Here is a 27,292-nt window from a genome sequence, read left to right as displayed (position 1 = left end):
GCAGCGATGAGGTCTTCAGTTGCTGACCGTGCGGACACCGGTTGCTCGGGACGGATTTGTTGTGGACCGATCCAATTATACCGGGCCATACATATGCAAAAGAGGTTGTAATCGACGCCACGTACATGTGTGTAACAAGCACTCGGTGAAACTGATAACAACATGTGATGGACAGTGTAACGGTTTCGGAACTGTTTATTCTACTAACAAGTGTGTAGTAAGAATCGCGGTTGAACTGCAAGTACTCGGTCATTTGGTTCCGTGAACGAACAGACAGTGCGTGACTGGTGTTTGACCTGTTGTGGTTCAGTGAAGCCTGTTGACAGTGCAATAATCAGTAGTGTAACAAAATCAAAATCCGTCCAGCAGTGCTTATCGTATGTTTACTTCGTCATGCAAATATTTGAAGATAGATTTCTGCTATATCTAATTCAACAGGCATACGAAACCGGACAGTGAACACCGAAGAACATTTCGCAAGGCGAACGCAAATTTTTTTGCTTCGCCTCAGTTTGATCATACCACACTTTTGCTTTGCCTTGGCTGGGACTGGAAGTTCTGGTCCGGTCCGGTCCGGTCATACCGCATACCTTCCTACGTAAAACGGCGAAAACGGAACGCCAACACACAACAAACAACAGCCCACCGCGCCCGTCCGTATCGCTGCGGCGCAGGCTGCCACCATTCCTCGGTAGCTTCTTGGCAGTCGCAGCGGTCTGGTAGCCGACGCGCTAATGCTGCTATCATCTAGCGCTCGCTAGTGTTTGGCTACGTAGCGGCTACGTAGCAACTCGGCGCGGCGGCAGCGTAGAGGTGTGCAATCAGTGCAGTACTCAAACCGTACGGCGCCGTGGGGTGGTTCCTGGAAGGACTTAGACAGTAGGCCTCGTTCTCCCATCGACGGGGTTATTGTTTTGTTTGTCATTTACCGTGATCTCAAGGTGAGTGTATGATTTCAGTTTTCAGTTTTGGAGAAGTTAAATTTAGCGGTTTTAAAGTAGGTCAAGGTCAATAAGAATATGTATTATGTATTTTTATCCATTTGCATATTTTATCGTTTTGTAAATGGAAATGCATTTTCAATGTGGATATATGTGTGTATAATATCCTATGGAAGGTTTTGTTCTAATTTTCTGTGTTAATACCATGAAAATTTGGGTAAAACGGATTATTGGAATCATTCGAAGTCATATAAATATAAATATAAATCATATAAATATAAATATATAAATATATAAATATCTTTCTTCCAATGAAAAAATGAATCTAAACCAGCGTATTCTAATGATAATGACTAATACATCTTTTTATATCCAGAAAATTAGGGTTAAGCCTTAATCCCTTAGCTTTGTCAACATTTAGCAATTAGTAGTTTGCTTTAACCTATTAACTTTCAGTCTTCAACCTTTAACCATTAGCACTTAGCATCTAGTCTTTATCATTTAGCCTTTAGCCTCTAGCCTTTAACCTTCAGCCTTTACCCTTTACCCTTTAATCTTTAGTATTTACCCTTTACTTTTTAGCCTTAAGCTTTTACCTTCTGGCTTTTTGCTGTCTGCTTTTTGCTATTTACTTTTTGTTTTTGACTTTTTTTTTACTTCTTCTTTTTGCCTTTCGCTTCTAGTCTTTAGCGTTAACTTTTTGCGTTTTTTCGTGTCGTTTCGGTTTAGTCTGCCTACGGATATACTCATTTTTGACCGACGAAAAAATTAAGATTTTCAAATTTTCAGAAAAATCAATTGAATTGTTTGCCTTTCCCTTAGGTAGGTTTATTGGCACGCTCAATTCGCTTCAATGATTGCTGCACCTCAGCCAAGCAGAATTTGAAAAAGTGGTGTATGGGGCATTTGTAGAAAGTAAAGTAAAGTTGACTAAAAAGAGCGCTGTTTTTGCTACCAACGCCACTGCGGCCCTATGCGCCGTGAATACAAAAGATTAGACAAAGCACCTATTCAAATTTTGCCTTGAAATTGGACATTTTAATGGACAATGGATTTTAAATTGGAATTAAATTAGGAAACATGAGATCGGACTTAAAATAAAACCAGAAATTTTACATGAAACTGCGCTTAAAATTGGACTTCAAAACGGGCATGGAATTGAACGACTTAAAATGCTAATTAAATTGGACTTTAAATTCAACTCCAAATTGGACATGAAATTTGACCAACATTTGGATTTGCTTTTCTTCAAATTAAACTTCAAATGGTAGTAAAAATTGGACTTCAAGTTGAGCTTAGCATTGGACGTGAAACTGAATTTCAAATTGAACTTGAGATTGAAGTTGTAATTGTACTTGAATTTAAATAAAGTTTAAAATTCGATTTGAAAGTCGGCTTAGAAATAAAACTGAAATTGGATTTAAAAAGGGACATGAAACTGAAGTTGAATTAAGACTTACTATTGTATTTAAAATTGAAATTGGAATCAAACTTTAAAAGGGAATGGAATTTGAAATTATAGAATTGGAATTGAACTTGAAATCGAACATGGAAGTGGGCTTGAAAATGAACTTGAAATAGAACATGATGGGATGTGAAATGGTACAAGAAATGGGACATGGATTGAGACATTAGAGACGTAAAATGGGACATGAAATGAGACACGAAATCGAAATCTATAAAAATGGATTTTTGTCTGTCTGCCCGTATGTTCTTTATAGAATCGAAAACTACCGAAACCGGTCGGCGTGAAAACTTGCATTTAGGGGTTTTTGGGCCCGGGGAAGGTTCTTATGATGATTAGAGACCCCTCCCCCCACTAAGAGGGGGGCTCCCATACAAATCTGTACCTGCAAAAATGGATTTCTGTCTGTCTGCCTGAATGTTCCTTATAGAATCGAAAACTACTGAGCCGATCAGCTTGAATATTTGCATGTAAGGGTTTTTGGGGCCGGGGAAGGTTCTTATGATGGTTAGAGACCCCTCCCCCCACTAAGAGGGGGAGGGGGCTGCCATACAAATGAAACACAAATTTCTGTCTGTCTGTCCATATATTCCTTATAGAATCGAAAACTACTGAACTGATCGGCGTGAAAATTTGCACCTTTGAGACCTCTACCTCCACTAAAAGGGGGGCTCTCAAACAAATGAAATACAAATTTCCTCATAACTCTAGAACTAATCAAGCAAATGAAACCAAATAATACGAAGTTTGTCGGGTCAGCTAGTGATATATAAAATGGGACATAAAATGGAACATTAAATGGTACAGGAAATGGTACAGGAAACGGGACAGAATTGAGACATGAAATGGGATATGAAATGGGACATGAAATGGTACGAGAAATGGTACAAGATATGGGACATGTATTGAGACATTAGAGACGTGAAATGGTACATGAAATGAGGCACGAAATGAGACATAAAATGGGACATAAAATGAGACATGAAATTAAACATAAATGATATTAAATGAGACGTGAAAGACATAGACATAGAATGGGATATGTAATGGGACTTGAAATTATAGTTCAATTTCAACTCCGATTTTTTTCAATTCCAATTTAATGCAACTTCTACTCTTAGTTTCATCCATTTCCTTTCTGAGTTGCGAAAACGCCGTGCAATTTTTTCTCGATTCTGTCGAAAGCTAGGTAAGGTATCAACCTATACTCTAAGAAATAATTTAATCGATCTGCTTTTGCTCATAGATCAAATGTTACAAATAACTAAAATACAGCCGTGTAAACATAATACACAATGGTTATTTTATAACCTTTCCGGAACGATGAAGCTATGGAAAAACTGTATATCACGCCCACTGTCCGTCCCTGCATTTGCATTTTCTTAGTATTACGTTGCAGGACATAGTTTCAGCGTTTTATTTCAGCTGGAAAACGTGTGGTACTCAATAGGATAATTTGACCTTCAAGTCAAGTGTCAGATAAAATTTCAAGTTCAATTTTAAGCCTAATTTCAATTCCAATTTGAGGTTCAATTTATTTCACTTCCGATTTTAAGTCCAACTTCTTTTAATTCCAAGTCTAATTTCATCGTCAATTCGTGCCCAGTTGCATATCGAGTTTCATATCCGGTTTCAAATTCAGCCTCCCAGTTGGGCTCGAGGTACAACAGTGGTCTAACAAGCCAGTCGTGGTATGTCCGAATCTGCGGAACATTAACTCAGAAGATCAAATTCCGAAAATGGAAAGCAGTGTGCCCGGACTAAGTCTAATTTAATTCCATTTAAAAAAAAAACCAGATCAGTTTCGGCTGCGAGTACAAATTTCACGTCAAATTGAAGTCCAATTTTAAGCTTGATTTCAAATCTAATTGCAGGCTCATAAATGGGCCCAAAGATTCATAAGTTTTTCGCCTTCTCTATAAAATAACGTGTAAAATAATTTTTAAGGCATATACCGGAAGCTTTAATCCTAATCGGATGGTCTTTTTATCATAGGTGAATTAATTGCGTAAAAATAGATTCGCCATCTTACAATTACTCCAAACCAAAGTATACTTGAAATTGTGCTTGTCATAGGACGTGAAATTGTGCTTGAATTTGTGAATTTGAAACTGAAATTTGGCCTGAAAATGGACATGAAATTCAGGTTAAAATAGCCCAAGTAACAATTTGGGTTTTATTACACTCTTATGATGGCATTTAAGGCCAAAATTGGTCTTGAAGACCACCATAAGAGTAGAATAAAACTCTCATTGTTGCTTGGGAGGATTTAAAACAGAAGCTGAAACGATACTTTAAATGGAACTTGAAATGGGACACGGAGAGCTTCAAATGGGACTTGAAATGGGATTTGAAATGGAACTTAAAATTTTACTTGAAATTCGATTTCCAGGTCACACCACAAGGAATCATTTTGTTTATAAATTTTATAGAAAATATGAGGTACATAAACCAGTATTCTCGGCCTGGGCACGGGATTACAGCAGAACATTATTCAATCATTTCCAGTTTATGATTGTTTTCTAACTTTGTATAATTTTGAGCACGTTGCATTGAGTGACGTTATACTACGTTTTCAAATATATTCTGGTTGGTATTAGCCAGAATCATCTTAAAGTATACAAAATTAGATTCTGAGAAATTTTAAGCCAAGGAATTGGTAGACGAAATTCAAAAATAGCTTGTTTATCACCGTTATTCCCCAGTAGTTGGTTATTTCTTATCATGAATAATTCAATTAGTGGTAAAAATTAGCCAAAACCGAACAAACCTTAAAATCTGAAGGGATTCTGAATAGTTTCAATCAAATTTAAAATAAGTCCAACCGATTCATACTATATATTCTATAATAAAAATCAGAACTAAATTGGTTAAGTTCAATGACTTATGTATTACTACATGCAAAATTTCATTTTAAGAAACTAGAAATTTGGCAAAAAATATCGCACCTGATGATGTTAATTTCTAGAATTGGAACCACCCCAGTGCAGCAGTTGGACGCCGCCGAATAAACGCTAAAGGCAGCACAGCACAGCGAAACGGCTCAGCGAGAACACATGGACAAAACCGAAAATAACATTCCAATATGTTTAATCACTTATCAATAGGCCGCAACGAAGTAATGCTACAATATACAAAGTAAAGTGAGTTGAGCAGACGCGTTCGTAGCCTGATCAAATTCGTAGAAGAAACCTGGTGCTTGATGTGCGCGCGGTGAGAATCGGAACAACCGATCGAAACGGAACTGTTTGGATGATTGATGGTGGATGATAGCGGCCTGGGGAGTGGACCTCGGGGAGAATCGGGGCCTGGTCGGGGTAGTGATAATTGCAACGTGCTGAATAGAGGTCGAAGCCTGATCCACTCTGGAAGTTGCGGGCAGTTCTGGATGGTTTTCGAGCGCGAGTGATCGACGTGTAAAATTCCTCTGGCAAAATTTGTCGGGTTGGATCAAGTCAGTGATGGTAAACTTATCGAAGAAGTGAAAGCAAAAAATTACGTTACACACGTCACATGTGACTAACAGTGATTATTATTAGTGGACGACTAGCTGTGAAGCTTGTGGTGTCGGTGGTGATGGTGGCTGGTGGTCGTCACCGTCGGTCGTCGTTGCGGTCTACTAAGTAATGACAGGTAATTATCTGTTTCAGCGACCTTGCTGTACACCGAGTTGAGTTGAGTTGAGTTGAGATTGGTTTGTTTTTCGAGCCTCGACGGTCTGCGACAGGCGCAACCGGTACGGTGTGTTGGGCCGTCAGGCCGATTCGCATATTAATGGCAGTCTGCCAATGACGACGGTGACGATGACGATCCGATGGCGATGGTGTCAGCGGTGAAGATGAAAAAACACAAGAAAGTTGCGAAATCATCAAGCTGACGGAATGAAGGAAAAGCTTAGAAGCGTAAAGTTTATGGTTATTTATTCGATAGCGATCAGGTATAATGATGCGTGCGGAGCGCTGCATCTGAAACAAATGGAAAGTGCGTGAGCAATCTGTACCATTTTTTTTTGTGTTAGGAAAAAGTCAATTTTCGTTACCGTTTTCGGTTCTTTCGTCAATGTCACAACCAAAATGTGGAAAGATTAATTTAAAGTTGCCTATTTTACGAATATAGTTCAACTATTATAAACTGTCATGTTGTGACTGTAATCTTCTTATCATAACAGGTTTTTCAATTAAAAACTGAACTTCTGAATTCAAAAACCCACATTTATGAATGCGAAATTAAGTGGAATTCTTAGGGAACCATGAACTCTTCTGATTGAGCACTTGCTGCCAACAATCGTTTGCGTTTGTTCAACCTCAAAGCCTTCAACCCAGTGCTTGTGCTTGAATAACCGTCTTCCAGATGACCTGCGTAAAGTGCGCTGCTGAAAGGCATCGGAAACGAAAACCGGTGTGAAACAAATGCCAGCAAGAATCATCGGCCACAAAGAAAGTGTTCAATCATAAGCTTATCGGCTAATGGAAAGTTTGATGTATATATATGGGAAATAAAGCTCTTCCTCTCCATCTGCATCTAACTGTTTTGACGCTGAGAAATTTATTAGAATGGTTCTTTTGAGCTTTTTGAGAATTTGCACTTTTAGAAATTCATTTTCTTTTATAAAATTCCACATAATAATTTAAAAAAAATTATAGTTGCATTTAAACTTTTTTTTTTGGAATTAAAATTAATTAAACCCGGTCCCGATTAGGCTTCTTACATCATTGAAATTGTCTCTAATCTGCTCTAATTTGTATTATAGAAATTGTCTCAAATGAAGCATCAGATCTTATCAACTCAAGCAAATGCAGCAAATTTTACGGACTTCAGATGAAGTATAATTGTTTCGGTTCTAGTTCACAGATAACCGTTGTCCACTCGAAACGTGTGCAACAGTGTTCTATTTTTGCAATGCCACACAGCGGCGGATATGTACTTACTTATTTTTATCCTACTACTTTTTTATTTTTCGTTCTTTATCTTCTGCAGTTTTGCATTGTGTTCTTTTGTGTCTGCCTGCATTGACGTATCTTTTCGAATGCGCGATCGAGAAAAAAAAAAGACGCAAAACGGCCAGCACTCATTCGAGCGCTGCAAGTCACTGAAAATGACTCTGAATCATAAGCTCGTGTGTGTGGGAAATATTATCAGAACAGTGTTGTCCAATTTATAGCTATATCGGACGGGTCATTGTTAAGACGGAGTCATAGGCAAATCCGAAGATGCTCATGATTGATATAGACCACACACAATTCATGTAAAATGTACCGCATCATTTATAACCGTATTGTTATTCCTTTCATTCACAGATGGCTAATCGACCTCTTCGACAAGTAATCATTAACTTCAACAGCGCGCGGTTTCACGCGTGATCGCTAGCTACTAGCTAGGGAGCAGAACGGACCCAGAAAAAAGAACGCCAAGAAAAACTATATCGCTCACAGAAAAAGCGTACGCAAAGATAAGAATGAGTGACGAACGAAGAAAAAATCGCTGAATAAAATGATAACGCGAGTGAGACAGGCAAAAAGTAACAATTATAAATTCATACATGGAAATGAACAATTTGTGAACGGACCGACGACAGTGAGCACTTGCCAGCGGTCGGTGTAATGTGTGGCAGCGTTGGTCGCCGACAGTCAAGTGGCCAGACAGTTGTGTTTTGTGAAGCCTTATTCTAAGAAGCGGAAGTTACATACAACCTGCATTGATATCAAGCAAGCGGCCGGCACGAGACGTTAAGATTTTCGTTTTCGATGAGTGTCAGCTGAACATACAGTAGTGCACTGCGATTTTCCACCGAACCACACCGTTGTTGTTACGTTGATGTTGATGACAACTGTTGCGTCCCTCGGTAACGGTTCGAAAAATAATGAATGGGATCGCCTATCTGTACGGAGCATTCCTGTTAATACTGAGTCAGCTCAAGCTGTCGCGACAGGTAAGTTTTTTACCGGCGGACGTTGCTTACTTGATATTTTATAGTCGAAAATATGACTTTAGCAATAGGAACTGCATGCTTTGTACAATCAACCTCAAAATTAAGCTCCAAATAAGAGTAGTGTATTACATATTTTACAGTATGATTCAGAATCTGTACCTATAAAAATGGATTTCTGTCTGTCTGTCCCTATGTTCCTTATAGAATCAAAAACTACTGAACCGATCGGCGTGAAAATTTGCATGTAGGGGATTTTGGTGCCAAGGAAGGTTTTTATGATGGTTAGAGATCCCTCGATTAGAGATCCGGATTCGAACCCACAACACCCGGTTCCGGTTATAATCTCAGATTATAGCTTGGTTCGACTCATGCACCTTCCAGCATTGGACAAAAGGTAGGAGTCAAAATGACTACTTGTCAAGCATAGCTACCAATACCCCCCCCCCCCTTCCTTTCCGCTTTTCCCCTCCTTCACCAAAAAAATTTTCATTTCTTTCCCCTACCGTCCCTTCATCAAATGTAGAACCATCGTTTCAAAAAAAAATATTAATATATATGTATGACCGCATTTCAAGGTCAAGACTAAAAATTTGAGATTAGTCTACTAGATAAAAGTGATCTCTGCGGGAGGGGGACTGCTTCCCCCCAAAAAAATTTGCCTCCCAAAATACACACATGCCAAATTGGTTCCATTTGCTTGATTAGTTCGCGAGTTATGACGAAATTTGTATTTAATTTGTATGGTAGCCTGGTAGCCCCCTCTCTTGAAGGAGGGAGGGGTCATAATTCCCCTCCTAAAGATGGGAGGGGTCTCAGTTCACTATAGAAAAAATTCTTGTCTCCCAAAACAACCACATGCCAAATTTTGTTCCATTTACTTAGTTAGTTCTCAAGTTATGCAGAAATTTGTATTTCAATTGTATGGGAGTCCCCACCCCCCTCTTAGTGGGGGGAGAGGTGTCGTCATATGAAACTTCCCCGGCCCCAAAAACCCCTATATGCAAATTTTCGCGCCGATCGGTTTAGTAGTTTTCGATTTTATAAGGAACATACAGACAGACATACATTCAGACAGACAGAAATCCATTTTTATAGATATTGATTATTTTGAAAAGCTGTTTGATTCCCTGCGTTTTGAAATTATACGGCAATAGTGAATTTTGCTATTAAATGGATTCTACTCTATGCCAAGGGAAAAAACCGCTTCAGGAGTGGTGTCAAGGGAATTTACCAAATTTATACTCTCCAAAGAACCGAATATTGAATTACTTTGATGGTATGAGTGGCAGTATCACAGGAACAAGGCACGATTGGTACTTATGTCACAAAATGCCGTCCGTGCCAGGCGCACCAGGCATCAAGGTACGAGACTGTTGGAGTCGATAGGATCGTCGTACTAGCCTCTCGCAATTGCCCTGTATGCTAACTGTTGTCGTTTGCGAAGTCTTTCTGTGTCCAAAATTCATAACTCTTGAACCAAGGCACTGGTAAATGGCTGAATAATGCGTACCGTCGGTGCCTTGTGCACGTGTAGGCATAAAATAGACCCTACAGTGGTTCATAGCCTCTTATTCAGCAACTCCTATTCCTACCGCCTCGTGGTACCAGCCGGGATACGAGCAACTTTGGTGGAGATCGTGTAACCTTCGTTTACATATTTTTTATAAAATTAACTCTGCCAATTTAACATGCTTTTTTCAATCTGCTCATAATTCCCAATCCAAATTTCCTAAGTCCATCTCTGAGCAAGCTGTCGACTGTGTGATTGATAGCGCTCCAAACCTTCGGGTGGAGCGGTCACTCACACGGGTAAGCTTGTTCGGGCATATCTAAAACAACCTGAGTAAGCTGTCTACTGAGTGGGTGATAACCCTCCAAGTCTCTCGCTTTGCGAGGGGCGGACGGGTCACTCACTTAGGAAAGCTCTCTCGGGTATAGTTCAACAGGTTTGAGTTAGCAGTCAACGACGTGAGCGATATCCCTCCAAGTCTGTCGCAGTGCGACCGGGACGGACGGATCGCTCACTTCGGATAGCTCTCTCAATTATCTGCCAGAGAAACGCTGATGCGATCGACTGGGTGAGTTATATCCCTCCACGTCTGGCGTCTCTCGTCTGGGACGGAGCGGTAACTCACTCGGGAAGGCCTTTTCAAATACAACCAGAAGATTCCTCTGTAAGTGGGATAACCCTCCACGTCCCCGATAGACGGAGGGGTCCCCCCCCCACAGGGTTGCCCACAGATACCATGAGAAACACAACCAAGGTATTCAGAGCCATAGGGTATTATACAGTAAATAATGGTTGCCAGGACAAAAGATTGTTAAAAATTGAAAAACTTTTAAAGATTCAATTTTTAACTGACCGAACTTATAAAAGGGTTCAGGCTCGATGAACATATCATTTGATGTTTGGAAAAGTAAACGACAATAGTGCGCGAGAATCGTTTTGTCCGTTACTATTTTAAAAATATATTTAAATCGATTTGATTATTGTCGGTGAGATAAAAAGGAAGATTTTGTCGTGTGTTGTGTAAAGTTAAAAGGACTAAACTAGGTAATTGTCAAGTGGTTAAAAAAAAAGTGTATTGTGGAAAGTAAAAAGTCTATTGTAAAATCTATTGTTTATTCTAGTGTTAAGCTATAAAAACACAGAAAGAGCTAAAAGCGAACAATTTACAAACACGTAACGAAGAAACAAACGTGGATAAAAAGAATTATAAAAGTAATAGTGCCGATATACAAGGAAGAAAAAAAGGTAAAAATAGTTTTAAGCAAATTATAAAATGTGCAAAAGTAAACTAAGGCTGGTGTAGGAAAAACTAAGGCTGGTGTGTGAAAAAGGCTAATATCCCTCGAAAAGGTCCTCGAGGGACCTTTTATTCTTGGACTATTTCACAGGCGCAGAACATCAGCGCTAGCAACTGTACCCAGTGAGCCTGCGTGCCCGTCAGCATTCGGCGCAGAGCGAGTGAATCGGTGTTCTTGGCCGTTGGATCGTTTGGTACAGGCCGAGTCGCAATACCATCCGGTGTCTACTGTTGACCGTACCCGCCGCAAAAGCCTCCCTGCGGCTAATTCAACATATCTGCAATTCGAACACCCTTGCGTTGTGTAACGTAGCTGTTGATACACTCATTGCGGGACGAGAACAATACCCCGTACCATCAAGCTACGGTAGCCGAGGCCACTTTGACCACATTAACATCAAAATTGCCGTGTGTGGAAAAACCGTCGTCGTCGTTGAGAGGAGAAGGTCGTTCCACCAGCCTTAGATAAGCAAGTAACCTAGATTTAAATTTGGCAACTCTGCTATCTAGGTGCGCGCAAGTGATTCATAGAGGTCCACTATTTCACGCATTTGTGTGCAGTTTTAACGCTCCAAATCCGCGAGTGACTAGAAAACAGTGAAATAAGGTGGTATTTAATTTGAATCGAGTGCAGTAAGGTAAGCGAGTGCCGTTATTTGGTGTTTATCACCATTAATTATTTACACAAAGGAGCTTCGTAAGAGTTCCTCAACGTAAACAATGGACTAATGGAATAGGATCGCATTGCTTGCATGCAAGATCCTCTATGTTACCGTATGGACAAAGCATCAACAGACTGATCGGGTCCGTTATTGAACACACATCGGTGCGGAACCAATGTTATGTTCCTGTGATGAAAACAGTGCATTGCCTTAATAACTTTCGGTTATGTAGGCCTAGAAAAACATAAACAAGTGGGCGGCTAATGCCTAAGAACAAATCTTTTCGTGAAGTGGTTATAGTCATAGTGTTTGTGAACCCTACAAATACCGCTTGCATGTTGCCGCTAGCAAACAAGACATTTCTATGTTACTATAGATAAATGGGACGGTATGCAGCCGGCAGGAAATGTTAGGAAATATTTTTTCAAAATTCTTAAAGACTATTAAATTATTTTATATGGTTTTCTTTTATTTTATCATTCTTGTTATTAAATAAAAATGTATATCGCTATTATTGACTAAGGAATGTGACGGCATGCAACAATCACGAAATACTATCATTTTTATTATATGTTATATATTTATTCGTATATTATTATATTTTTATTTTATTTTGTTTTAACATGTTAACAACATTATACTAATTATCCATCATTAAACGCTAATTTTTTTTTTTTTTTTTTTTTTCTTTATATACTGATATCATTCCTGTGTTATTCAATAAAAACTATTACATTATAGAAGTCAAGCGACTTCTTCGTACAATTACTAAAGGGAATTCGCCAATATGTTTCTATTTTCCCCTCGTTGTTACAGAATATAGGTACGCGTTAATATGGAAGTCGACAAAGAAATCACCGCTGAGGACCAGCTACGCAGTATTTCGTTGGAGGATGTACGTTCATGTTCCTCATCAATCCTGAATTCACCCAAACATAGTGGCGGCAGTGACTGCTATGAGGATGATGACGATTATGAGGACGGAATCAACGTTACTCTACTGTCGGTACCTGCTGCTGTTTCGAGTGGTGATAATAAAGTTGGAAAGGAGTTAAATGCTCCTCCTGTGGCTGTTGCTGCTGCTGTGAATTCGTCGATGGACAATTCTGTCCATAACGACAAAAAATTAAATCGACTCAACGGAGCTGGTAAAAAAAGGTACAGGTACCTGGTGGATCATGGCCATAGTCATAACGAGGCTCGATTGCTGGCTGAAAAGCCTTTTAGAGTCCCATGTCCTGATCCAAACAAGCGTCGCAGAAATGCAGAGCTTAGTGAATCTAACTCCAGTGATACTAATCCACCCAAAAGAATTGCTCGTCACATTGAAAGAGCAAACACTACTCAAGTGAAATTCTCGGTGCAGTCTAGACTGGAGGCGGCAAGGAAAAGGATTGCAGGAGAATCCTCGACCCCGAAAAGGCTAGACAATGTCTCCAGAAAGTCATCTTATAAGGACATCCTGAATTCTATCAATATTGGAATCTTGCCTAACGGTTTTCCAAACGTCGAACTAACTACTCAACAATTAATTGCTACCCAAAAGGCAATCCTAACAAAAGTAGCTGAGCAAAGAAAGGAGAAAATAAAACCAAAGTTCGGCAACTGTTCATTCAGACAAGGGCATATGATCATCGCCTGCAAAAGCCAAGACACTGTGAACTGGGTAAAGGCGACAATTCGTAGCATCAAGCCATGGGAAGAAGCTTGCCTAATAGCAGTGGATGAATCAGATATACCCAAGCCTGAAATTCTAGTGGGATTCTTTCCACGTAGTGTGGAGGATACAAATGAAGATATCCTTGCATTTGTAGAAAGCCAAAATGAAGGATTAATAGTCGACTCTTGGAAAATCCTTAAGCGTTTCACGGTTAAACAACATCACGTCGAACTGATCCTGACGGTTGATAATGTTTCCATGAATACATTGGAAAAGTGCAACTTTACAGTTGACTACAAATTTGGGGTTGCTTATATACGGAAAAAGGCTAATCATGGTCAAAATAAAAAGCATTCAAACGATAGGACGGCCAAGGGCAGCACAGAACAGTCCAGCGAAAGTTCTCGATCCCACACAAACTCCGAGGATACTGAGATGCATGAGGCTAATCAACGCTGCACAGTAGCTACTGGTATAAGGGACGACAGTCCCAGCCGCAATGCTACTGCAAATGTTGAGGGTTGCTCTTACGATGCAAATGAGTGTCCTTTAGGAGTTAGCGGAGGAAAGAAAAATGGAAATTCTGCAGCGCCCACCTCCAATTTTGAATCTAAAGTGGATAAAGATAAACGTCTTTTTCATCCACCGCAATCTGTAGGAAGGCAGTTAGATATGCCTATGTAAGTAAACACAAATACAAAAGGGACATAAAATGGCCGGAAAAAGTATAAAATTCATGCAAGAAAATCTTCACCACGCAAAGGCAGCTTCAGCTATACTTAGTAAAACATTCATCAAAGGTCAATTGGACGTAGCTCTTTTACAAGAGCCCTGGACTTATAACAGCAGGATCCTAGGAATGCCTACACAAGCTTGTAAGTTAATATACGACAACACTCAACTTGCACCAAGAGCCGCCATCTTGGTCAATACTAATGTGAAAGTAACACCAATTACTGAATTTATTAATAGGGATATCGCTGCAGTTTCATTAGAGGTGCCAACAACGGGAGGAAAAACGATGCTTTACGTGGCATCTGCTTATTTTCCTGGCGATGTTGAAGATGTACCTCCTCCAGAAGTTGCAGCGTTCGTCAACTATTGCAGAAGCCAAAATAGAGCTTTTATCATCGGATGTGATGCAAATGCGCATCACACAATATGGAGCAGCTCAGGAATCAACAAGAGGGGTGAGTCCTTATTTGATTTCATTTCTAAACATGACATAGATATATGTAATAAGGGAAATTCTCCCACTTTTGTTAATGCGATAAGGGAAGAGGTTTTGGATCTTACACTCTGTAGTTCTATACTTTCCGATCGTGTGATAAACTGGCATGTATCAGATGAAATCTCTCTATCTGATCATAGACAAATTTTGTTTGAAATTGCAGCTAGTGATATAATCAAGGAAACCTATAGAGATGCCCGAAAAACAAATTGGGATCTATATATCTCTAATATTAATCAATATAAACCCATCTTAAGTGATATAGATACCATCCAAGAATTGGAAAATAGTTCTAATTACCTAATAACAAATATTAATCAAGCTTATACTGCCAGCTGTCCTCTAAAACAGCGTACGACTAACAGAGATGTCTCATGGTGGAATGATAAGTTAGGGAAACTACGCAGGAAAGCACGGAAGCTGTTTAATCGTGCTAAAACAACGTCAAACTGGTCTGAGTACAAAGAGGCCCTGAGTAATTACAACAGAGAAATAAGAAGATCGAAGCGGAAAGATTGGAGGCATATGTGTGAAAACATAGAAAGCGCTCCTGAGACTGAAAGACTTCAAAAAGTTCTCTCGAAAGATCATTCAAATGGCCTTGGGTCCCTCAAAAAGACCAACGGCCAATTCACGAAAACCGTAAATGAAACTCTGGAACTAATGATGCATACTCATTTTCCAGGATCGCTCTTACTCACCGATCAGGTGCAAAATTTTAATAGCATGCAAAATGCTACAGAAGAACAAGAGGTCCGGAATGAACCTACTAGGTCACTAGATATGTTCAGCGAAGAACCTAAAAATTTAGCAAACTTAATTTTCTCATACTCTAGAATTGAATGGGCTATCGATTCTTTCAGTCCATTCAAATCACCTGGTCCAGATGGAATTTTTCCGGCACTTATTCAAAAGTGCAAACCGGTAATAATTCCCGCTTTAGGAAAACTATTTAGGTCAAGTCTTGTATTGGGATATATTCCAAAAACTTGGAGGAAAGTCAGGGCAATATTTATACCAAAAGCTAATAAAAAAGATAAGTCCTCTCCCAAAGCATTCAGACCAATTAGTCTCTCGTCAATTTTCTTGAAATTAATGGAAAAACTGATCGATGAGTACGTTAAATCTGAAATACTTCCTAAAAATCCACTAACCAAAGAGCAATTTGCTTATCAAGCAGGCAAATCAACGATAACAGCTCTTCACACTCTTGTAACAAAAATTGAAAAATCTTTCGCTGCCAAAGAAATTCTTTTAGCGTCATTTCTTGATATTGAAGGTGCTTTTGATAATGCATCTTTCCTATCGATGAAGAATGCCATGAGAAATCGTGGCTTCAATGTAAGTATAATCGATTGGGTTGTGGAAATGCTATCATGCAGAGAAATATCAGCCAATCTTGGAGACACAGAAGTAAAAGTAATAGCTGTCAAAGGCTGTCCTCAAGGGGGTGTCCTATCCCCTCTTTTGTGGTCTCTAGTAGTTGATGATCTTCTCGTTAAACTGAAGCACAAAGGATTTGAAACAATCGGATTTGCGGATGATATTGTTATCATAGTCCGCGGAAAGTACGATACTATCATCGCTGATAGAATGCAAAGCGCATTAAACTTCACATTATCATGGTGCAAAAGCGAGGGATTGAGCATAAATCCTACGAAAACAACAATTGTGCCATTTACTAAAAGACGCAAAGTGTCTTTCACTGATCTAAAACTAGGAGACGTTAAGTTGTCTCTATCTACAGATGTCAAATATTTGGGCGTTACCTTAGATAAACAACTTTCTTGGAACACGCATATCGAACAACAAACAAGTAAAGCAATAAATGCTTTTTGGGTCTGTAAAAGAACCTTCGGCAAAAAATGGGGTCTTAAACCAAATATGATTTACTGGATATACTCAGCAATAGTTAAACCCAGAATCACTTATGCATCGCTTATCTGGTGGCCGAAAACAAAACAAAAAACGGCTCAAATTAAGTTGAACAAGCTACAAAGGCTTGCTACCATCTCCATAACAGGAGCTATGAGTAGCACTCCCTCTAAAGCCTTAGAAGCTCTACTCAATCTTCTTCCTCTACATCAATTCATCCAATTGGATGCTATGAAAAATGCTTTGAGGCTCAAGCGATCCATGAGGTTCTTCGATGGTGATCTCGTTGGACACTTGAGTATTCTCAAAGAGTTTTCCGTAAATCCCTTAATATTAATGAACGAAGATCATATGCCTAAGCGTAACTACTTCGATCACAAATTTCGTGTTCTTGATTTTACTCGCTCTGATTGGAATGCCAGAGAACCAAACTTTCGCTCAGGATCACTGGTGTTCTACACAGACGGATCAAGACAAAATAACATGGCAGGTGCTGGTATAACAGGCCCAGGGATTAACGTTTCAGTTGCAATGGGAAAACATCCCACTGTATTTCAAGCAGAAATATATGCAATACTAGAATGTGTATCGATATGCATAAAAAGAAACTACAAAAATGCAAATATCTGTATTTGCTCGGATAGTCAAGCAGCACTGAATGCTTTGAAATCAAAAACTCACACTTCTAAACTGGTGTGGGAATGCATAAAACTGTTGGAAAAACTTTCCTGTCGCAATATGGTCAACCTCTATTGGGTTCCTGGTCACTGCGGAATCAAAGGGAACGAAACCGCTGATCAATTGGCAAAGAAGGGATCATCTATGCAGTTCATAGGACCCGAACCCTTTTTTGGACTATCTTCATGTGCCCTTAAAATGGAACTTAGGAATTGGGAAAAACTAAAGGTACAGTCTAACTGGAATATTACCTCGAATGCCCGGCAATCGAAACGTTTTATAGAGCCAAATGCTCTTCAATCACAAAAACTATTAAACCTTTCAAAACCCGACTTGAGCACATACACCGGTTTGATAACAGGACATTGTCCTTGTAAGTACCACCTGAAACTCATCGGTAAACTTAATGAAGCTAACTGTCGCTTTTGTAATCATGAGATTGAAAGCTCCGAACATTTGTTGTGCGACTGTGTTGCACTATATCATAAACGACGTAGATATCTTGATAAGGGGCTGACTCAGCCCTGCGATATTTGGAATGCTGCTCCTAATCAGGTGATAAATTTCATACGAAATGCATCACCCGATTGGGATAAATGCCGACAGTAGTTGAGGTGGCTCATCAAACTTTGATAGCTCACCGATACGACATGGCGTAAATTAAAAGAGGACACACCACAATAGATCAAAATAATGGTCGCGGTGGTAAGTCCGCAACACGGAAAAAAAAAAAACCTAGATTTAAGCCAAAATTGTCGGGAGAGGGCAAATAAACCTGTAAATTGTATACATAATCTAGAGTTTTACCAACAGCGTCACCGTCCTCTAATTTTATCTTCACCTTGATTGTAAATTTCGTTTGCGAGCTCGAAAGGAGTTTCAGTCCTGGTCGTTTATTTTTCTCCTGAGGTGTGACCCGAATATAAACTCGATCATTGTGTTTCTGGTAGCACTATTCATCGTGATATTATCCTAATTGTTGGTTGATTTCCATCGGTTTCTGTTTGCGACGGAAACACTTATTGTATTGAGGAATAGCCGTGACGCACAACCGTTTCTATCCGTTTTAGCACCATTACCCTTCCCTTCCCTTCCCGCTGAGCAGTTTGAAGGGTTACAATCGGGTAACCAACCCCGGTGGAAGCCAAGGTCGTATGCTGACAGGAAAGGAGGGCTCTTTCGAGCTTCGTTGGCCCTCCGGCGAAACAGGGGGTTGGTGTAGCAGGCTTTGCAAGCCGTCACCACGAAAAATATTAAAGCATGGAACGAAGAACAAATATATTCTTACTGGAACAATCGGAATAGACCCACGCGACGAAAAAGGACTATGGATTGGAAACTCGGGACGTGGAACTGCCGATCTCTCAACTTCCAAGGGAGCACTCGAGTGCTCTCCGACGTATTGAAGAGCCGCAAGTTCGACGTCGTGGCGCTGCAGGAGGTGTGCTGGAAGAGCTCAACGGTACGTACGTTCAGAGATGGACATACCATCTACCAGAGCTGCGGCAACACACACGAGCTGGGTACAGCTTTCATAGTGATGGGCGAGATGCGGAAACGGGTGATTGGGTGGTGGCCAATCAATCCTCGAATGTGCAGGTTGAGAATCAAGGGCCGATTCTTCAACATAAGCATCATCAACGTGCACAGCCCTCACCTCAGAAGTACCGATGACGACAAGGATGAATTCTACGCGCAGTTGGAGAGTGAATACGACCGCTGCCCAAAACATGATATCAAGATCGTCATCGGGGATTTCAATGCTCAGATCGGCCAGAAGGAGGAATACAAACCGGTGATTGGAAGGTTCAGTGCACACCAGCGAACCAATGAAATGGGCCTAAGACTTATCGACTTTGCCGCCTCCAAGAATATGGCCGTACGTAGTACCTTTTTCCAGCACAGAATCCACCATAAGTACACCTGGAGGTCACCAAATCAGACAGAATCACAGATCGACCACGTTTTGATCGACAGTCGGCACTTCTCAGACATTATCGACGTCAGATCCTATCGAAGCGCTAACGTTGACTCGGACCACTACCTAGTGATGGTTAAGATGCGCCCAAGACTCTCCGTTGTGAACAACATTCGGTACCGACGCCAGCCTCGGTTAGATCTCGCGCGGCTGAAGCAGCCAGACGTCGCCGCAAACTACGCGCATTCACTCGAAGCTGCACTGCCGGAAGAGGACGAGCTGGACGAAGCCCCTCTCGAGGACTGTTGGAACACTATCAAAACAGCCATCAGCAGTGTAGCGGAGAGCTCCATCGGGCATGTGGCCCGGAATCAGCGGAACGATTGGTTTGACGATGAATGTAGGAGGGTGATGGATGAGGAGAACGCTGCGCGGGCGGCCAAGATGCGCAGTGCCACACGTCAGAACGTGGAAAGACACAAACAAAAGAAGATGCAGCGAAACCAAATCTTTCGGGAGAAAAAGCGCAACCTGGAAGAGCAGGAATATGCGGAGTTGGAGCGGCTGCATCGTTCTCAGGAAACGCGGAAGTTCTACCAGAAACTGAACGGATCCCGCAAAGGCTTTGTGCCGCGAGCCGAAATGTGTCGGGATAAGACTGGCAGTATTCTGACGGACGATCGTGAGGTGACGGATAGGTGGAAGCAGCACTTCGACGAACACCTGAATGGCGCCCAGGCGGAAAACCATGGCGGCGGGGAAAGCGATTTCGACGGTGCAGCAAACGGGGAAGAGGTGCCAGCCCCAACGATAGGCGAAGTTAAGGAGGCCATCATGCAGCTAAAGAACAACAAGTCAGCTGGAAAAGATGGCATCGGAGCGGAGCTTATTAAAATGGGACCAGAAAAGCTGGCCGTTTGTCTACACCGACTAATTGTTAGAATTTGGGATACGGAACAGCTACCGGAGGAGTGGAAAGATGGGGTTATCTGCCCGATCTACAAAAAGGGCGACAAGTTGGACTGTGAGAACTATCGAGCGATCACCGTTCTCAATGCCGCTTATAAAGTGCTGTCCCAAATCATTTTCCGCCGTCTATCACCAATTGCGAATAGATTTGTGGGAACTTATCAAGCCGGCTTCGTCGAAGGTCGGTCTACAACGGATCAAATATTTACACTGCGGCAAATCCTCCAAAAGGGCCGTGAATACAGAGTTCCCACGCATCATTTATTCGTTGACTTCAAAGCCGCATATGATACCATCGACCGGAAAGAGCTATGGAAAATCATGGACGAGAACAGCTTCCCCAGGAAGCTCATCAAACTGATTAAATCTACGATGGATGGTACACAGTGCTGTGTTCGGATTTCGGGTGGATTGTCAAGTTCATTCGAATCACATAGAGGGCTTCGTCAAGGTGATGGTCTTTCATGCCTGCTGTTCAACATAGCGCTACAAGGTGTTATGAACCGAGCGGATATCAACACGCGGGGCACGATATTCAACAAATCTAGTCAATTCGTCTGCTTTGCCGATGACATGGATATTATCGGCAGAACATCTGTGGCGGTGGCTGAACAGTACACCAGACTAAAGCGCGAAGCAGAAAAGATTGGGTTAAAGGTAAATACGTCTAAAACAAAGTACATGCTGGCCAGCGGAACCGAGGCCGAACGACACCGCTTGGGCAGTAGTATATTGATCGACGGCGATGAGTTTGAGGTAGTCGATGAATTTGTCTACCTTGGCTCACTGGTAACGGCGGACAATGATACCAGCCGTGAGATTCGGAGGCGTATTATCAGCGGAAGTCGTGCTTACTATGGGCTCCACAAGCAATTGCGGTCGAGCAGACTAAGTCCCCGTACAAAGTGCACCCTGTACAAGACGCTTATTAGACCGGTTGTTCTCTACGGGCATGAAACATGGACAATGCTCGAGGAGGACCTGCGAGTGCTCGGAGTTTTCGAACGACGAGTGCTAAGAACGATCTTCGGCGGCGTACAGGAGAACGGAGTATGGAGGCGGAGGATGAACCATGAACTCGCACAGCTCTATGGCGAACCCAGTATCCAGAAGGTGGCTAAAGCTGGACGGATGCGATGGGCAGGGCATGTTGCAAGAATGCCGGACAACTGCCCTGCAAAGATGGTGTTCGCCTCAAATCCGGTAGGAACAAGACGACCAGGAGCGCAGCGAGCAAGATGGTTAGACCAGGTGGAGCGAGATCTGGCGGAGAGTACTCGGTGTCCGAGGAATTGGAGAGCGGTAGCCCTCAACCGAGTTACATGGAGAAATTTTGTTCAACAGGCTTTGTCTTAGGACGGCAAGCCACCTAAGTAAGTAAGTAAGTAAGAACCAAGGCACCGTAGAACAAATAAAAATTTCTATGAAAATGTAAGCAAATTTTCTCAGTAACCCGGTAAAATATTATCTGTGTTAGGGTATGTTGCTACATCGTCGTAATTGCCCGTCCTATCCAACACAAATTATTAAAAATACACTGAAGTCGCTTTTTACGCGGTTTTTCTACGCGACTATTTTTACCCGAATTTCGGAATTTACGCGGTTTTTTACGCGATTTTTGGAATTTACGCGGATGTGCTGAAAACGTCTATTTTTTCGCGTAGTGTTGAAATCCACAAAGTTTTTTTTTACGCGAAATTTTGTTTTTTTTACGCGAATTTGGAATTTACGCGGTTTTTTTACGCGAATTTCGGAGTTTACGCGATTTTGATTTACGTGGGACGTATCCTTCGCGTAAAAAGCGACTTGAGTGTATCAGCATTTTTATGACACACAATGCAAAACTAGTTATTCCCTAATATTTTAGTTAGTTGTCTATCATACGCGACAATCAAAGTGAGCTGAGATCTATTTAAATGCTTTTTATCATTAAAGAAGTCCTACCAGCTAAATTCCCTACGTTTTTTCGTGCGACGAAGAAGGCAATGTCGACTAATCGTCTTAATTTCCGTCATTCGTATATGAAAATAACTCACGCAAGGCATTTGTCGTTATTCTACAGGCAGGAAAACTTGCCTGACCTGCAGAAATTTTGTTGAATAACATTTGTCATGCCGTACTACACAAATACATGCGCGTTAGCTACGTAAACATTGTTGTGATTTTTAGTTCGGACGATGAAAAATTTTGATGGACGGATTTTAAAACGGTACGACGAATTTTAGAAATAAAGTCAGTTGCGTAATTTCAATAATATGCTTTAATAATCGCTTTTCAGTGATTTCAAAGTTCACGGATCGGAAGTTAAGTGTGTTTAGTCAAATCAGCACAAGAACTTTTGGATTAAATCCATCCAACAAATGATGAAAATTAGAATGGCTTTATTTATTACGACGGGAATTAGAAAAAAAACCCTACCTGTTTTTACAAAATTATCCACAGAGGTGCGCGGTCAAGACTTAAACTCTTTTTTGGAATTTTCTAGTTTTGCTGACTTTTTCAGTTCATCCAATTTATCATTCTTCGCACCAGATGATAGATTACTATTTCTGCTCGTACAATATAGGCTGGGTATTAGTCAATATGTATAATGTCCAATGATATCGTTTTGATATGTGACGAATATTCTTGTTTGCCATGCTTAAAAATAGAAACGAAAATGCTATTCTTAGAAATAGTGATAAGCAATATCCAGTATATAATGAGCGATTTAATGAGAACTACTGTTAAAAAGGACCTTTAGGTGATTGTTCAATGAATCATACAAAAAAAATTAGAATGCCACTAAATATTTAGCTCTGTTTACAGTTTGATCAATTTCATTACGGGGGATAGTGGAGTTTCCACTAGTTGATAATATTCAAAATTAACGATAAAAAATCGCATTTTTTAAAGAAATCGTATCTCGAAATTCGCCTTTTGCATTCTTTATCAAATCAAAAACTCCAATCCAATTGATAGGGGTATTCGTATTAAAGAAACTAAAATAAAATAAAAGATACGTCACTCATTTTGTATTCAAAGAAAGGGAATTTTAAAAATTGTCGTACAAAAGGAACGATGGATCTCGGAGTTTCATAACATTTTATACACTTTTATACACATTGAAAACAGTATTTAAAAAATTCAAGATATAACAAAGCTATTGAGTAAAAGCAATCAGTCTCGAAGGAACTCGAGATGCCCACGAAATACATCACCCGATCCAATGCAGCTCTGATCAGTCGCATCAGTTTATCCGGAATACTGTGTTCGTGCATTATCTGCCACAGGCATTTTGGAGCGACAGTATCGTATGCTGCTTTGAAATCAATAGGGATGTGATGCGTGGGCACGTTGTACTCACAACATTTCTGCAAGATCTGTTGTATGGTAAAAATGTGGTTCGTGGTTGCGCGAGCTTCCATGACGCTCGGCTGGTAATTCCCTACGAAACCCTGTGCTATCGCTGGCAGCTGACTTAATAGGATGTGAGGGAGTACATTGTATAGGCGGCGCTTACCAGCGTTATGCCGCAATAGTTGCAGCAGTCAGAGCCGATCACCCTTTTTGTAAATCACCCTTCTCCCAAATCCTAGGAATAACCCAGTGTAGATCCATTGCCAGGTTTTCCCGGGCATGTTTATAAAACTCTGCCAGTAGGTGGTCCTTACCAGCCAGCGGCTTTATTGGTCTTCAGCAACCAAATTTTTCGTTTCACTTCTTGGAGATCAGGTGTTGAGAGATTACTATCTTCCATGGGCACTCCTAGGTTAACTTCCGTTCCGTCTCCTTTTGCAGCTTCACCATTGACGAGTTCATCGAAGAACTGCTTCCACCTATCGACCACCTCGCGCTCGTTTGTGATTAGATTCCCTCCCTCGTCCCCACGCATGTCAGGTTTCGGTGTATAGCCCTAGCGAGTTTGGTTCACCTTCTCGTCTATCTCTTCGCGAGCTATGTCCTCCTTTTGGCGCTTTCAACTCCTCAGGATCGTGGTCAACTGGTTCCTTGCTCGTCGGCATTTTGCCAAGTTTTCCTCAGTAACAATGCTCAGATAATTTTTACAAACAATTTTGTTTTCTCTCCACCGCTTGTTGGCACTTCCCACCAATTTCCCACCAAACCAATCTTTTTGTATACTCTGGCGCGTCTTCCCTAGTGCTCTAGGTAACAACCGTCTTCGTGGTTTGAAGCACCTAACTCCTCGGAAGAAGGCAGTGTCTCGGTAGATCACGGCTAGATAGCGTGATGCCGAGGAGGACGGGTTTGATGTGTCTGGTATTCGATTGACAATTTTGAACGCATATATACTGCTACTAGGTGAAGGCCAGAGTCAATATCCGAACCCGCATGGAACGTATGTTCATCTACTATCATTAGTCTATACATTTCTTCCCTGCCGAGCTGGGCGTTAACGATCTTGATGTCCCGTAGGGAGCAGCAGTCGTATGTTATCCCCAGGCTCGCTTAGGACTGTCCCTTCTCACCGTCGGGTCTACCTTCGTGCGAGCAGTGCCAGTTGATAATACTGTAATTAGAGAAACGGCTCTTTGTACCCAATGGACACATTCTTTCGTTGATCGCCTTCCAATCGGCCCTACGATCCTTCATTCTACCCAACACTACAAAGCCCGTTCCCAGTTCATTGGTAGTGCCACCGCTCTGGTAAAATTGGACCTTTCCGCCGCGGATCTTTCAAACCTTCAATCCTTTGCGACAGATCTTCTGTGACGTTGAATCATCTAGGGTGGCATGTATCAGCCCATTTGTTGTTAAGACCATCAACTTTGTTGGATAACTATGCTTAAGCATTATCTGTCACAACATATTTCGTTTAACTGAGTCGTACCGCCTTGAAATCTATGAACAGATGTTGAGTCTATAAGCAGAATTTTCGGAATTTGTCGACTACATTAGATCTGCGGGAGACAATTTTGGTTTCAGAGTTGAGGAGGTTATGTACCGATAATTTCGGCAATGAACCTTTTTATTCACTTAATACGACATTATCTAAAATTTCGCTTAATATTAAATCCTGGCTATACTAATAATCCTTACATTTTTGATTGCAGTTCCCACAGAGCAATTCCGTTACTTACACATACGAGGGCGCCGTTCCGCGGTCTGGCTCTCTAGATGACAGCTACGTCGTAGGCGTTATCGAGTTTCGACCAGAGCTACTTAACATCGAGATACGCCAGCGAACGGAATTGCACCTTGAGGCATACGAGCAATTAGCTCAATCCGAGGATGCAAAGGTATAAGATCGAATCGACCCGTCTTAACGCATTGCATCATCTTAATCATTCTAATTTTCACACTTCAACAGCTAGTCGACATCATTGTCTTTCCTGAACTCACCCTCAACACTCTCTCGGATCCAGTTTACGTTCCAGATCCGCAGGATCACCTAACACCATGCCTGGAAGACTCGCCGGAACTGTTGTCTCGGCTCTCCTGTTTGGCAGCCAAAGTTGGCAAATACATTGTGATAAACCTGTCCGAGATCTTTGACTGTCAGGCTGCCCTCGAAGAGGATCCCAGACCATGTGGGCCGCATGGTTTTCACCGGTACAACACGGATGTCGTGTTCGACCGTAACGGTGCTGTGATAGCGCGATACCGCAAATTTAACCTATTCCGAGAGCCGGGGACCAACACAACCCACCTCCCGGAGTTGATAACATTCGAGACTGATTTTGGTGTGAAATTCGGACTGTTTACCTGTTTCGATCTGCTGTTTGCTCAGCCGGCGCTCGAGCTAATCAAACGCGATGTGAAAAATTTTATTTTTCCAGCCATGTGGATTTCAGAGCAACCCTTTCTCACTGCCACGCAGATCTTCGAGAGCTGGGCTTACGCGAATAACGTTAATCTAATAGCGTCGGGTACTAACTACGATCCGGCTGGCAGTACTGGTACGGGTGTGTTCAATGGTCGAAACGGAGCTGTGTTTTCATTCATGACGGGGGAACCAATAAGGTAAGTACTCCGGCTTAACTGAAGCAAAAGATATTTTAAAGCTAAACTTTTTCAACTTTTCCAGAAAATTATACCCCGTTCGCGTACCAAAAATAAGTAACAACCCGGTCTCCAAGCCACCAGTCGATGAAAAAACCGTTTCCGGTAGAAAGCATGGTATCCTTCTGGAAAATATTCGCATGGGTCGGGACGTGCTGGATCAATTCACTACGATGCAAATCAATCCCCAGCAATACCATGACGAAATTGGGCAAATAATTTGTAATGGTGACTTCTGTTGCGATTTTAGCGTAACTCTGACCGTAATCCCCGACAGAGAAATTACGCACCACTACCGGTTCGCTGTTTTCGACGGTGAACGATCCTTTCAGGATTACGCATTCGCACATGTGTCTACGTGTGGCGTCTTTGCCTGTCGTAATGAATCGATTACGAGCTGTGGACTTCCCATGCATGAAAATTCCAACTACTTGGAGTTCAACGAGATTAACATCTCAGGGAAATTTATTGCGAACGGAACACTGGCGATGCCCAATTCGCTCGATGACATGCTGCACTCGCTGGACGCCGATCGGTATCAGTTCTATTCAAGTTTCAAGTAAGAGGCGATACCACAAGATTTATTGATTTACACACTCTAATCTATTTGAATTCTCAACGCTTTCAGCTATTCATCCAATCAGCAGCATGTTCAATTGACACTTTCCAGCACGGTGGCTAATCTTCAAACATTCGCTATCTACGCGTTCAATCATAACAACTTTGAGTTTTTCAATCCGATTGAAGTACCTCCGGTGGAAACTACAACGGTCGATAATGGCGACACGGACGATAATGGCGATGGCGGAGCTCAGATTTCTACCAGCAAATCCAAGGCGCTTCTGCTAGTGCTGCTGGTCAGCTTGGTTGTATTGATTTAGGTTCGGTACAACCACGTACACTATACCGGTTTAGAGCGATAGTTCAGTATTTGTTTAGAGAAAACGCTCAAAGTGTTTTTGGTGTAAATATTGTAAAGCTAGTTAGTAAACTAAGCATAGGATTATTATTTTGCATGCCAAATTATTATATTTATGTGAAATGTTTAGGAAGCGATCCACGCTAGGTATTGTTTGGCGCACTTCGAGCAATAAGTTACCAATGAGAAAGCGTTTATTACAAATTAGGTAATGAAACAAGTGAAATATAGTCGA

At 41.3% G+C, this 27,292-nt stretch overlaps 1 protein-coding gene across 3 annotated transcripts; it reads left to right on the top strand.

The window, feature by feature from the left end:
• Positions 1-27,292, top strand: LOC128737172 (vanin-like protein 2). Of its 3 annotated transcripts, XM_053831747.1 has the most exons (7): positions 1-377; positions 439-941; positions 7,704-8,335; positions 25,190-25,375; positions 25,447-26,099; positions 26,164-26,697; positions 26,767-27,292. In XM_053831747.1, the coding sequence occupies exons 3-7, from the start codon at positions 8,267-8,269 to the stop codon at positions 27,017-27,019; spliced, it is 1,695 nt and encodes a 564-aa protein (XP_053687722.1). In that variant the 5' UTR covers positions 1-377; positions 439-941; positions 7,704-8,266; the 3' UTR covers positions 27,020-27,292. The 3 variants fall into 3 exon arrangements, with proteins under 3 accessions (XP_053687722.1, XP_053687721.1, XP_053687723.1); XM_053831746.1 differs by having other exon boundaries at positions 1-941; XM_053831748.1 differs by lacking the exons at positions 1-377; positions 439-941 and adding an exon at positions 6,000-6,039.

This window comes from Sabethes cyaneus, chromosome 2 (assembly GCF_943734655.1).
Source record: "Sabethes cyaneus chromosome 2, idSabCyanKW18_F2, whole genome shotgun sequence".
Classification (NCBI taxonomy): Eukaryota; Metazoa; Arthropoda; class Insecta; order Diptera; family Culicidae; genus Sabethes; species Sabethes cyaneus.
This window is presented reverse-complemented; position numbering and strand designations above follow the sequence as displayed.